Source organism: Trichomycterus rosablanca, chromosome 4 (assembly GCF_030014385.1).
Source record: "Trichomycterus rosablanca isolate fTriRos1 chromosome 4, fTriRos1.hap1, whole genome shotgun sequence".
NCBI lineage: Eukaryota > Metazoa > Chordata > Actinopteri > Siluriformes > Trichomycteridae > Trichomycterus > Trichomycterus rosablanca.
The window spans coordinates 741,624-756,335 of record NC_085991.1 but is presented as its reverse complement, the minus strand read 5'-3'; the positions used below and the strand labels follow the sequence as shown (position 1 = coordinate 756,335).

Sequence of the window (14,712 nt, the reverse complement as noted above, 5' to 3'; positions counted from 1 at the left end):
CAGAAGGATAATAAAACATAAAATATGAAACTATGAGGGTTTTTCACATAGAATTTCAACTTTCGATGTATTTTTCCAGCGTCGTACCAACTTCTTTAAGCCGTCAGCAAATAATGTTTCTGGTTGAGCTCGTAGCCACTGATGCGCCGGTGCTTTCACATCATCACATGAAAATCTTCTTCCCCTTACAGCTTCTCTGAGTGTCCAAACAGGTGGAAATCAGATGGAGCTAAATCAGGACTTTAAGCGTCGCTCAGATACGAGTGATTACTACAGAACAGAACCAAACGGAACAAAACAGAACCAAACAGAACACAACAGAACCAAATAGATGGAGATCAAACGGAGCTAAATCCAGACTATAAGCGTCTCTCAGACACGAGTGATTCCTCCTCCTCACCCTCACCGCTTATAACCACAATATACACATGAGGAAACTTTCTGAAGATCCCTCACCATTAGGAATGAAATGTATGAGCACAAATAAGTCCAAAAACCTCTCAAACAGGCTCACAAAGTTCTACAGTACAGATTTGCTTGATTGGTTAAACATGATCTGCATGAAAGAGTCAGAAGAAAATCTAACTGAAGACCTAATCACAAATATCAATGTTTGAGGTGATGCTAAACATGATCTAGATCTTCTCCATCTAGAAACAGTTATTGTGGAGTGGAAGTTGAACATGAAACTACTCAATACCTACAATCACAACTGGCTACGATTGACCAAAAAGTAAATTGCATCTTGTGATAAGAACAATTTCCAGCTGTTAAGCACAGTGGTGCTGTGTGGCAGCCAGTGTCACTGGAAACATTACCCTGACTGGCAGATCCAACCTGAAGCTTTCAGAATGGCCCCCGGAATAAACTGACTTGAAAGTGATGAGTATTTTTGGTAGATGTTAAACATGACGTCCCTGGCAGTTGACCCAAGAAGATCTTAGAACTACTACAAACAAGTGTTGTATGAGGAAGATAAGATGAGACTATTGATCCTCTTGGGGAAATGGACTTGTTACGGCAGTATGAGAGAAAGATGGTAAAAACAGAAGAAAAGAAACGTAAGATACAGACTCAGAGCTGCTAGGCAAAAATTTCACACATTGTGTGTAGTTATTTACCCTGAAGGATTCCCTTTAAAAACAAGTGATGTACTTATGAATATAATACGTGAAATTATGAATTATGAAAATATAAATAATTTATGTAAATGATAAGTGAGGTGAAAAACATGTTCTAATATAAAGTTAGCAGCGTAGAGTTTGAAGAAATTAAATAAAGATAGATTAGATAGTTTCAACTTTGTCATTGCTCAGTACAGACACTTTTACCCTTTATTACATAATAAAAAACAGATTTTTATTCATAACTTTAATAGCATTTGAAGTATTCATCATATTAATAACTTATGCCAACACAAGTTGTATTTTATCAAGTGTAACCCACATTACATACTACAACTCTTATACAGACACTTTTACCCTTTATTGCACAATAAAAAACAGATTTTTATTCATAACTTTAATAGCATTTAAAGTATTCAGCATATTAATAACTTCAATAGCTTTTAAAATATTCATCAAATTGCTCCAAAACAAGTTGTATTTTATCAGGTTTAACCCACATTACATACTACAACGGTACAACGGTACAACGGTACACGAAATGCAGTTATTGAAATGCATCTATGATTATTATTAATATATAGTTATAACTATAGCTATTTACATATATGTTTGCTGTGGAGCTTTTTTGTCTCAAAAAGTATATTATGAAACAAAAAGAATTAAATACGATAACAAAATTAGATCATTGATTAATTACTTTGTATTAAAATATATAAATGATTGAATTTAATTAAAATTGTATTAAAGTAAATAAACATAATCACTGTATAACTAGATTAAAAAGTAACTCGAATAAAAAGATTACTTGTTAAAAGTTATTTAATTATAACAGATGAACCAGAAGTTGTTCGTTTTTAAACGTTTACAGGTATGATTAGCGGTATTGGATGCTAATGCTAGCGCTAGCTTTAGCCTCTAGCCCCGGGACTCTTATTATGAAGGCTCGTCTCTGTGGTGATTATTTTCTGTGCTGTACTGAAGCAGAGAGGCTGAGCTTTGGCTTAAATTACCTTAAGCTTCTACGTTTATATATTTAACTTTAATAATTCGGTGAGTACATTTAAAATCAGCGATGTTTGTTCTAGATGAACAGAAGCTGACCGGAGTCCCGGGGTGTCCGGAGACTTTAAGCGGTTCGGTGTTGGAGGGCTCGCGGCCTGTAGTTCAGTACCTTTGTTTCTCGTGCACGCGCGTTTCGCTCTTTATTATCGTTATAATGATTAAATATAATGTTCTTTTCTTAAAATCTGATGAGATTTAAATGTATTTTTGCATGTTTGATAGTGTAGATTAATAACCTGCAGATTTTCTGACGCTTTTAATCACATTTCATCAGAAAATAGAGGGTTTTATGGGGTTCATTTATTTTTAAATCATTCAGTCGGAACTATTTAGTATCTGTCTTTCATTTTTAAATAATATAATTCATAAAATAATATTGTTATTTTTTTACACGTTTACAGACACCGTGTTCCTTACAGGAGACACATTTGGGAATTTTGGGACCCCCAAAAATAAAATGTGATGCATTAGAACCCCTGCTTGCTTTTCTATAACACAAATTAAATTAATAATAATAATATTTATAATTATCAAGAAATGTGGAATTTCATCGATTTCTGCAATTGTTCCTTTTCTCTGACTGAAAGCTTTAATCCTTCTTTGTCCAAACCAGTTTAAACCCATTAAGAAAATCTACTGGTCCAAAAACTACACAGCTGGTGGCTTCTCTGTGCCCATATGTACGTTTACATTTCTGACATTTAGCAGATGCTTTTATCCAAAGCGACTTGCAGTTGTGACAGTGTACAATCTAAGCAATTGAGGGTTAAGGGCCTCGCTCAAGGGTCCAGCAGTGGTGAGGCTTGAACCAGCAACCGTCTGATTACTGGTCCAATACCTTAACCACTAGACTACAACTGCCCTAAATAGGACTGTAGAAATAGGGCTGGTTTGACTGGACCCAAACTCTCACCTAATGCTAAAAGGAAGAATGCTCAGATTATCAGATGTAATCCTGGCACCACAAAGGAAATAAACCAGGTCCGCTATTGGTGAACACAGTCGAGCAAGCTTCACATCGTCATGAGACTGAAGAAACAAGCTCGAGTTGCTGAGTAATTTTGAGCTGCAGTTTGTAAGGTTGTATTGGGATTGTGCGCAGCTTGCTCGGCTGTGTGCAGTGACGCCCGTGTAGCACCCAGCAGCTTTTAAAGCACTGCAGGTTGTTTTATGACTGTTGTATTTCCGTTTAACAGTATTCTGTGTTCTCAGATCGACCACAAACGGCTTGAACGAACTCCATCGTCCAAACAGTCGTTCAGTCACAGAAAAAGACAGTCGGTTGCAGAAATGGTTCAGATCCCAGAGCTAGGGAACATCTAGGTGGTGTGAAAGTGCAGTAAATCATCATAAACCGTTTATTTACATTTGTGTCGGACTGGTTCGGTTTGTTCTACCTGTTGATTGGCTGCCCGACTGATTGGCCAGCTGTGGTTAATTAATTGGCTAGCTAACGAACGGGCTTGTGGGTAATTAACTGCCGGGCTTTTGTCACCTCAGCGTCGGCGGGTGCAGCTCGAAATCAGAAGAATCAGAACCTGCACAGACAAACATGGAGTGAGTGAAAACTTTCAACCAAAATTCATCTATAAAATGTCTGATTATTGATTTTAATTATATTGATTTAATGTTTTAATGATTATATCATTTTCACCAGCACATCCAGATCAGGGCCCTGTGATTGAGGTGGTGATAATGGTTTGGTTGATCTGTGTGTGTGTGTGTGTGTGTGTGTGTGTGTGTGTGTGTGTGTGTGTGTGTGTGTGTGTGTGTGTGTGGAAAGTTCTACACGGTCATTTGATTTTGTATCATGACATGCAGACTTCTCTGTGCCCACATAAATAAGACTAGGATGGCTGAGCCTTTTTTTTTCTCTTTAATCGTTACAAACCTCAAAGCTTTTCATCAGCTCCTTAAAGTCCAAGAGAAGATCAAGGACTCCTGAGTGTCCTGGACTTTCCTCCAAGACTTAACTTGGCTTTTTCAGGGGCGCTGGGAGACCCGAGCGTTCATTGACGTCACGATGCTCTTTATTTACTTATTTATTTACTTATTTATTTATTTACTTATTTATTTATTTATTTACTTATTTATTTATTTATTTATTTATTTACTTATTTATTTATTTACTTATTTATTTATTTATTTATTTTCCTCATGATTGCATCTGAGGAGAGCTCGGCATTCTGCACAGGCGTCTGTTATACAGCGTATGAAGACCCACCCACCCAAATAGTCCAGCCCCAACTTTGTAGTTCTACAATTACTGACTGTAGTCCATCTGTTTCTCTTCACCCTGTTCTTCAATGGTCAGGACCCCCACAGAGCAGGTATTATTTAGGTGGTGGATGATTCTCAGCACTGCAGTGACACTGACATGGTGGTGGTGTGTTAGTGTGTGTCGTGCTGGTTGAGTGTTTAAACACCGTGTCCACTCACTGTCCACTCTATTAGACACTCCTACCTAGTCGGTCCACCTTGTAGATGTAAAGGCAGAGACGATCGCTGCTGTTTGAGTCGGTCATCTTCTAGACCTTCATCAGTGGTCACAGGACGCTGCACACGGGGCGCTTTCGGCTGGATGTTTTTGGTTGGTGGATGATTCTCAGTCCAGCAGTGACAGTGAGGTGTTTAAAAACTCCAGCAGCGCTGCTGTGTCTGATCCACTCATAATAATAATAATACCTGCTGTGTGGTGGTCCTGTTGGGTCCTGACCATTGAAGAACAGCATGTAGAGAAACAGATGGACTACAGTCAGTAATTGTAGAACTACAAAGTGCTTCTATATGGTAAGTGGAGAGGTGGTTTTAATGTTATGGCTGATCGGTGTATAGTTGGGAGGATATATTAAGACTGGACACAGGGTGCTCGGATGGTGCAGCCATCCAGGATTCGAATCTCAGAGGTGATGCTATCGCCCACTTAGGTGTCTACACGGACATGATGGCTTAGCAGTTCGCTCTCAGTGCAGCTCCCAAGCCCGGATCTGGTGATCAAATAATAATAATAAAGTGATTGTTGTTTTCTGATTGTGCTTCTTTCTTTTTTTCAGTCGTATCACGAGCGAGATATCCAGCAATGTGACCAATAAGAAAGACCCTCGATCCCTGAACTCCCGCGTCTTCATCGGGAACCTCAACACCATGCTGGTGACCAAGGCCGACGTGGAGGCCATCTTCAGCAAGTACGGCGTGATCGTGGGCTGCTCCGTGCACAAGGGCTACGCCTTCGTCCAGTTCGCCAACGAGAGGAACGCCAGGGCGGCCGTGGGGGGGGAGGACGGACGCATGATCGTAGGACAAGTGATGGGTAAGAGACCGGGGGTGATCTCCGGGACTGGTCCGGACGACTGCGTAAGTCACAGAGGTTAGCGCGGCTCTCTGTACGTGGTGCTGCTCTCTACATGGTGCTGCTCTCTGTACAGCTCTCTGTACGTGGTGCTGCTCTCTACATGGTGCAGCTCTCTGTACGTGGTGCTGCTCTCTGTACACCTCTCTGTACGTGGTGCTGCTCTCTGTACAGCTCTCTGTACGTGGTGCTGCTCTCTGTACGTGGTGCTGCTCTCTATACACCTCTCTGTACGTGGTGCAGCTCTCTGTACGTGGTGCTGCTCTCTGTACGTGGTGCAGCTCTCTGTACGTGGTGCTGCTCTCTATACACCTCTCTGTACGTGGTGCTGCTCTCTGTACAGCTCTCTGTACGTGGTGCTGCTCTCTGTACGTGGTGCTGCTCTCTATACACCTCTCTGTACGTGGTGCTGCTCTCTGTACAGCTCTCTGTACGTGGTGCTGCTCTCTGTACGTGGTGCTGCTCTCTGTACAGCTCTCTGTACGTGGTGCTGCTCTCTGTACGTGGTGCTGCTCTCTGTACAGCTCTCTGTACGTGGTGCTGTTCTCTACATGGTGCAGCTCTCTGTACGTGGTGCTGCTCTCTGTACACCTCTCTGTACGTGGTGCTGCTCTCTGTACAGCTCTCTGTACGTGGTGCTGCTCTCTGTACGTGGTGCTGCTCTCTATACACCTCTCTGTACGTGGTGCAGCTCTCTGTACGTGGTGCTGCTCTCTGTACGTGGTGCAGCTCTCTGTACGTGGTGCTGCTCTCTATACACCTCTCTGTACGTGGTGCTGCTCTCTGTACAGCTCTCTGTACGTGGTGCTGCTCTCTGTACGTGGTGCTGCTCTCTATACACCTCTCTGTACGTGGTGCTGCTCTCTGTACAGCTCTCTGTACGTGGTGCTGCTCTCTGTACACCTCTCTGTACGTGGTGCTGCTCTCTGTACAGCTCTCTGTACGTGGTGCTGCTCTCTGTACGTGGTGCTGCTCTCTATACACCTCTCTGTACGTGGTGCAGCTCTCTGTACGTGGTGCTGCTCTCTGTACGTGGTGCAGCTCTCTGTACGTGGTGCTGCTCTCTATACACCTCTCTGTACGTGGTGCTGCTCTCTGTACAGCTCTCTGTACGTGGTGCTGCTCTCTGTACGTGGTGCTGCTCTCTATACACCTCTCTGTACGTGGTGCTGCTCTCTATACACCTCTCTGTACGTGGTGCTGCTCTCTGTACGTGGTGCTGCTCTCTATACACCTCTCTGTACGTGGTGCTGCTCTCTGTACGTGGTGCTGCTCTCTGTACGTGGTGCAGCTCTCTGTACGTGGTGCTGCTCTCTGTACGTGGTGCTGCTCTCTGTACGTGGTGCTGCTCTCTGTACGTGGTGCTGCTCTCTATACACCTCTCTGTACGTGGTGCTGCTCTCTGTACGTGGTGCTGCTCTCTGTACGTGGTGCAGCTCTCTGTACGTGGTGCTGCTCTCTGTACGTGGTGCTGCTCTCTGTACGTGGTGCTGCTCTCTATACACCTCTCTGTACGTGGTGCTGCTCTCTGTACAGCTCTCTGTACGTGGTGCTGCTCTCTGTACACCTCTCTGTACGTGGTGCTGCTCTCTGTACAGCTCTCTGTACGTGGTGCTGCTCTCTGTACGTGGTGCTGCTCTCTATACACCTCTCTGTACGTGGTGCAGCTCTCTGTACGTGGTGCTGCTCTCTGTACGTGGTGCAGCTCTCTGTACGTGGTGCTGCTCTCTATACACCTCTCTGTACGTGGTGCTGCTCTCTGTACAGCTCTCTGTACGTGGTGCTGCTCTCTGTACGTGGTGCTGCTCTCTATACACCTCTCTGTACGTGGTGCTGCTCTCTATACACCTCTCTGTACGTGGTGCTGCTCTCTGTACGTGGTGCTGCTCTCTATACACCTCTCTGTACGTGGTGCTGCTCTCTGTACGTGGTGCTGCTCTCTGTACGTGGTGCAGCTCTCTGTACGTGGTGCTGCTCTCTGTACGTGGTGCTGCTCTCTGTACGTGGTGCTGCTCTCTGTACGTGGTGCTGCTCTCTATACACCTCTCTGTACGTGGTGCTGCTCTCTGTACGTGGTGCTGCTCTCTGTACGTGGTGCAGCTCTCTGTACGTGGTGCTGCTCTCTGTACGTGGTGCTGCTCTCTGTACGTGGTGCTGCTCTCTGTACGTGGTGCTGCTCTCTATACACCTCTCTGTACGTGGTGCAGCTCTCTGTACGTGGTGCAGCTCTCTGTACGTGGTGCAGCTCTCTGTACGTGGTGCTGCTCTCTGTACGTGGTGCTGCTCTGTACACCTCTCTGTACGTGGTGCTGCTCTCTGTACACCTCTCTGTACGTGGTGCTGCTCTCTGTACGTGGTGCTGCTCTGTACACCTCTCTGTACGTGGTGCAGCTCTCTCTACGTGGTGCAGCTCTCTGTACGTGGTGCTGCTCTCTATACACCTCTCTGTACGTGGTGCTGCTCTCTATACACCTCTCTGTACGTGGTGCTGCTCTCTATACACCTCTCTATACGTGATGCGGCTCTCTGCTGTGTTGAACACAGATGCATAGTACAGTATACTGTCTGAGCAATTGAGGGTTAAGGGCCTTGCTCAAGGGCCCAACAGTGGCAACCTAGGACCAGTACCTTAGCCACTAGGCTACACCTGCCCTGATCTAACCTGTGTTCTGTTTTCACTCAGATATCAACCTAGCCGGTGAACCCAAACCCCACCGGTCTAAAACCACCAAGCGTCCAGCCGGAGACATGTACAGGTCAGAACCCTCTCACGTCTCTCACCTCTTCGATTTGGCACGTTCTCCTCTCGGTTTCTCATTCGGTGGTTCTCGGTTTCTTCTCTCTGCAGCAGCAGCTCCAGCTTCGAGCTCGACTACGATTTCCAGCGGGATTATTACGACAGGTAAAAACTCACCTTTCATTTACCGTCCATATAGTTTTGGTGTGTGTGTAGCAGGTACAGCATTGTTGGGATTAACGTACACGCCTCTTGGAGCTGGTTGTTCATTTTCATTAAGTCAGTTATCAGTGGACGCCCCACTGCAGGAGCTTCATTCTCCTCCCAGCACTCACACTGAGGTGTTCAAAAATCCCAACAACAATGCTGTACCTGTTAGTAATTGTATACCCACCAGCAACAGGCCAAAGAATGCTCTACCAGAGTGGGTTACGTTTTCTCTGTGTGTGATTTTTTTTTTTAGGATGTATGCGTACCCGACCCGTGTGCCACCCCCTCCTCCGCCCCTCTCCCGGGCAGTCATACCCACCAAGCGGGCGCGGGTCAGTGTGAACGCGGGAGGGAGCCGACGCACCAAATCCAGCTTCTCGTCTTCCAAAAGCAGCCAGCGCTCCTCATCACGAGCCAGTACGTACTCCAACCTCCGGGGTGTGTGTGAAAAAGTAATTGCCCCCGTTCTGAAGGCTGGGTTATATCACACTTGTATAATAATGTCACTGGTAGGCCAATGTTAAAATAACTGGAATGGATTTTCAAGCATCTATAAAGCTCTAGTGCTCCACCGAACCACAGCGAGTGCCAAGATTTTACAATAGTGAATGTGTTTAGCAGGGGTTTTTTTCTGAATACTGCCTATTATATATAATACTCCCTGTATATACTCCCTGTATATATACATTAAATACTGCCCCTGTATATATACATTAAATACTGCCTCTCTATATATACTGAATACTACCCCATTAAATACTGCCCCTGTATATACTGAATACTACCCCATTAAATACTGCCCCTGTATATATACATTAAATACTGCCCCTGTATATATACATTAAATACTGCCCCTGTATATATACATTAAATACTGCCCCTGTATATATACATTAAATACTGCCCCTGTATATACTGAATACTACCCCATTAAATACTGCCCCTTTATATATATATTAAATACTGCTCCTGTATATATACATTAAATACTGCCCCTCTATATATACTGAATACTACCCCATTAAATACTGCCCCTGTATATATACATTAAATACTGCCCCTGTATATATACATTAAATACTGCCTCTCTATATATACTGAATACTACCCCATTAAATACTGCCCCTGTATATATACATTAAATACTGCCCCTGTATATATACATTAAATACTGCCTCTCTATATATACTGAATACTACCCCATTAAATACTGCCCCTGTATATATACATTAAATACTGCCCCTGTATATATACATTAAATACTGCCCCTGTATATACTGAATACTACCCCATTAAATACTGCTCCTTTATATATATATTAAATACTGCCCCTGTATATATACATTAAATACTGCCTCTCTATATATACTGAATACTACCCCATTAAATACTGCCCCTGTATATACTGAATACTACCCCATTAAATACTGCTCCTTTATATATATATATTAAATACTGCCCCTGTATATATACATTAAATACTGCCTCTCTATATATACTGAATACTACCCCATTAAATACTGCCCCTGTATATACTGAATACTACCCCATTAAATACTGCCCCTGTATATATACATTAAATACTGCCCCTGTATATACTGAATACTACCCCATTAAATACTGCCCCTTTATATATATATTAAATACTGCCCCTGTATATATACATTAAATACTGCCCCTGTATATACTGAATACTACCCCATTAAATACTGCCCCTTTATATATATATATATATATATATATATATATATATATATATATATATATATATATATATATATATATATATATATATATATATATTAAATACTGCCCCTGTATATATACATTAAATACTGCCTCTCTACATATACTGAATACTACCCCATTAAATACTGCCCCTGTATACAGGTCCTTCTCAAAAAATTAGCATATTGTGATAAAGTTCATTATTTTCCATAATGTAATGATAAAAATTAAACTTTCATATATTTTAGATTCATTGCACACCAACTGAAATATTTCAGGTCTTTTATTGTTTTAATACTGATGATTTTGGCATACAGCTCATGAAAACCCAAAATTCCTATCTCAAAAAATTAGCATATTTCATCCGACCAATAAAAGAAAAGTGTTTTTAATACAAAAAAAGTCAACCTTCAAATAATTATGTTCAGTTATGCACTCAATACTTGGTCGGGAATCCTTTTGCAGAAATGACTGCTTCAATGCGGCGTGGCATGGAGGCAATCAGCCTGTGGCACTGCTGAGGTGTTATGGAGGCCCAGGATGCTTCGATAGCGGCCTTAAGCTCATCCAGAGTGTTGGGTCTTGTGTCTCTCAACTTTCTCTTCACAATATCCCACAGATTCTCTATGGGGTTCAGGTCAGGAGAATTGGCAGGCCAATTGAGCACAGTAATACCATGGTCAGTAAACCATTCACCAGTGGTTTTGGCACTGTGAGCAGGTGCCAGGTCGTGCTGAAAAATGAAATCTTCATCTCCATAAAGCTTTTCAGCAGATGGAAGCATGAAGTGCTCCAAAATCTCCTGATAGCTAGCTGCATTGACCCTGCCCTTGATAAAACACAGTGGACCAACACCAGCAGCTGACATGGCACCCCAGACCATCACTGACTGTGGGTACTTGACACTGGACTTTAGGCATTTTGGCATTTCCTTCTCCCCAGTCTTCCTCCAGACTCTGGCACCTTGATTTCCGAAAACAGTACTTTGGACCACTGAGCAACAGTCCAGTGCTGCTTCTCTGTAGCCCAGGTCAGGCGCTTCTGCCGCTGTTTCTGGTTCAAAAGTGGCTTGACCTGGGGAATGCGGCACCTGTAGCCCATTTCCTGCACACGCCTGTGCACGGTGGCTCTGGATGTTTCTACTCCAGACTCAGTCCACTGCTTCCGCAGGTCCCCCAAGGTCTGGAATCGGCCCTTCTCCACAATCTTCCTCAGGGTCCGGTCACCTCTTCTCGTTGTGCAGCGTTTTCTGCCACACTTTTTCCTTCCCACAGACTTCCCACTGAGGTGCCTTGATACAGCACTCTGGGAACAGCCTATTCGTTCAGAAATTTCTTTCTGTGTCTTACCCTCTTGCTTGAGGGTGTCAATGATGGCCTTCTGGACAGCAGTCAGGTCGGCAGTCTTACCCATGATTGCAGTTTTGAGTAATGAACCAGGCTGGGAGTTTTTAAAAGCCTCAGGAATCTTTTGCAGGTGTTTAGAGTTAATTCGTTGATTCAGATGATTAGGTTAATAGCTCGTTTAGAGAACCTTTTCATGATATGCTAATTTTTTGAGATAGGAATTTTGGGTTTTCATGAGCTGTATGCCAAAATCATCAGTATTAAAACAATAAAAGACCTGAAATATTTCAGTTGGTGTGCAATGAATCTAAAATATATGAAAGTTTAATTTTTATCATTACATTATGGAAAATAATGAACTTTATCACAATATGCTAATTTTTTGAGAAGGACCTGTATATACATTAAATACTGCCCCTGTATATACTGAATACTACCCCATTAAATACTGCCCCTGTATATATACATTAAATACTGCCTCTCTATATATACTGAATACTACCCCATTAAATACTGCCCCTGTATATATACATTAAATACTGCCTCTCTGTATATACACTGAATACTACCCCATTAAATACTGCCCCTGTATATATACTGAATACTACCCCATTAAATACTGCCCCTGTATATATACATTAAATACTGCCTCTCTGTATATACACTGAATACTACCCCATTAAATACTGCCCCTGTATATATACTGAATACTACCCCATTAAATACTGCCCCTTTATATATACATTAAATACTGCCTCTCTGTATATACACTGAATACTACCCCATTAAATACTGCCCCTGTATATATACATTAAATACTGCCTCTCTATATATACTGAATACTACCCCATTAAATACTGCCCCTGTATATATACATTAAGTACTGCCTCTATATATACTGAATACTACCCCATTAAATACTGCCCCTGTATATATACTGAATACTACCCCATTAAATACTGCCCCTGTATATATACATTAAATACTGCCCCTGTATATATACATTAAATACTGCCCCTGTATAATCTGAGGTTAATGTGAGCTCATCTGTCCGTGAGTTGAAGCCGTGTGGTGTTTGATCACCCCGTGATTCTGAATACTGACCTGAATACTGACCGTTACCTGTCCTTCACTCCTCAGCAGTTAAAACGGACGATATTCAGACCATAAAGAAAGAGCTGGCTCAGATCAAACACAAAGTGGATCACCTGCTGGAGAGCTTAGAGCGGATCGAGAAGGATCACTCCAAGAAATCAGGTAGCAGCTCCTCGCCCCGTGTGGAGTCTGGTTCTCTGATGATGGATGATGATGATTGGTTGACCCGGTTCCTCTGGTTCCTCTCTGTTGTGTAGGAGACGGGAAGGTGATGAAGGCGGAGTCGGGCGAGGTTTCCTCTCAGCAGCAGGAGCTCAACGACTCTGAGGAGGAAGGATACCTGCTGGAGGAGGACGAGGTGAGGAGCACCACCATCATCGGTCTTTAAAACCGAATACTAGACGTGTGTTTGATTATGGCCTGCATATACTGTCCTAGTAAATACTGTCCAATAAAATACTGCCCCAATAAATACTGCCCCATGTATAAAAACTGAATACTGCCCCAATAAATACTGCCCCATGTATAAAAACTGAATACTGCCCCAATAAATACTGCCCCAGTATATCTATTCTGTTAAATACTGTCCTGATAAATACCACCCTGTAAATACTGAATACTGCCCCAATTAAATACTACCTTGTTAAATACCGCCCTATGTATATAAACTGAATACTGTCCTGTTTAATACGGTCATATTAAGTACTGACCTATTAGATACTGCCCTGTTAAATACTGCTCCATGTATATAGACTTAATACTGCCTCGTTAAACACTGGCCCACTAAATACCACCCCTGAATACACTGAATACCTCTCCCTACGGTGTGGATGGTTTGCAGATCATTCTTTTGTCCTGCCCGAGAGCTTCACTGTATACATGTGTAAACCTGTCGGAGCAGCTTGTTTGTTTACACCCTGTCGGTGCGTGTGATTGGTGCAGAGCTCGGTCTCACATGCCGTGTTCACCCGTCTGTTCTCAGACCAAGAGTCAGGACGGAGATGAGGGGGAGGAGGACGGAGAGGAGGACGAAGAGGGAGAACACGAGGAGGGCGAGGACGACAGCGTCAACGGGGACGACTCGTAGACTCCGGTTACCCCTGTATAGAGAGTGAGGAACACTGCTGATGGGATTCGTTACCTGTCCTCTGTGAAACCATGACTGTATAAAGAATGTAGATACACACACACACACACACACACACACACACACGCTCGGTGTGAAGTCGTTTTAAAGTCTGAACTCTTCTGCATCACACTTTTATCAGAACGATCAGTTTTAATCTCACACAGCTTTATTTTTATTTTCTCCTCCGTCTGGTTTTGAGGATTTTCCGTCAGAAGCACAACGTTGGACCCCCGAGCGCCTCCGCCTGATCCACGAATAATAAACTCTAACTGTATTTAATCAGAATCTCCCACACGGTTCCAGCTTTTATTATTATTATTTTTTCTGGAGAATTAAAGTATGTCCATATTTCTGTGTTTTTTTTAAATATCTGTCTGGTTTAAGGTTCCGATGTTTCAATTTAAATAAAAGAATAAAAACACGACCGACGTCTCCAGTCTCAGTAAATGTGTTTCGATATTAATGTGGACGCTTGTTCTGCTCTATTAAAATCATCTGTGTTCTTGGCAGGTGTAGCCTAGCGGTTAAGGTAGCCCATCACTGCCAGGTTGCTCCTGTTGGGCCCTTGAGCGAGGCCCTTAACCCTTAATTGCTCAGACTCGGTACACTGTCACTGTACTGTAAGTCACTTTGGATAAAAGCGTCTCCTAAAATGCTGAATATGTAAATATTATAGAGTTCCAGCTCTAACCATCTAGTTCTCTGGAACAGCTGTATTCAGTACAGGAGTGTGGAGTGTGTCTGTGGGGATTTGTGCCTATTCCTTCAGTGAGCGTTCATGAGCTCAGGCACACGATCACACCTCCCAGTTCATTTTAAAGATGCTCAGTGGGTGTAAAGTCAGGCACAGACCCAACCATGCTGGGAACAGGTAAGGTCCTTCCCCAGTGTGTTGCCAAAAAATTCAATACCATAACTCTGAACTTAAT

General features: G+C 42.9%; 1 protein-coding gene across 7 annotated transcripts; it reads left to right on the top strand.

Annotated features, from left to right (window-relative positions):
* Positions 1–2,079: 2,079 nt before the first annotated feature.
* Positions 2,080–14,207, top strand: LOC134312064 (heterogeneous nuclear ribonucleoprotein C-like). 7 transcript variants are annotated; one of them, XM_062993723.1, is made up of 9 exons: positions 2,080–2,177; positions 3,690–3,746; positions 5,243–5,499; positions 8,222–8,294; positions 8,390–8,440; positions 8,739–8,902; positions 12,703–12,816; positions 12,912–13,012; positions 13,637–14,207. In XM_062993723.1, the coding sequence occupies exons 2-9, from the start codon at positions 3,742–3,744 to the stop codon at positions 13,739–13,741; spliced, it is 870 nt and encodes a 289-aa protein (XP_062849793.1). In that variant the 5' UTR covers positions 2,080–2,177; positions 3,690–3,741; the 3' UTR covers positions 13,742–14,207. The 7 variants fall into 7 exon arrangements, with proteins under 7 accessions (XP_062849793.1, XP_062849790.1, XP_062849792.1 ...); XM_062993720.1 differs by having other exon boundaries at positions 8,739–8,923; positions 12,700–12,816; XM_062993722.1 differs by having other exon boundaries at positions 8,387–8,440.
* Positions 14,208–14,712: the final 505 nt, after the last annotated feature.

Bases quoted from the DNA above. Each gene is read 5' to 3' on its own strand.
- LOC134312064 (XM_062993717.1), top strand. The intron at 5,500-8,221 runs GTAAGAGACCGG...GTTTTCACTCAG, and splicing joins GATCGTAGGACAAGTGATGG to ATATCAACCTAGCCGGTGAA. The intron at 8,924-12,699 runs GTGTGTGTGAAA...TTCACTCCTCAG, and splicing joins TACGTACTCCAACCTCCGGG to CAGTTAAAACGGACGATATT.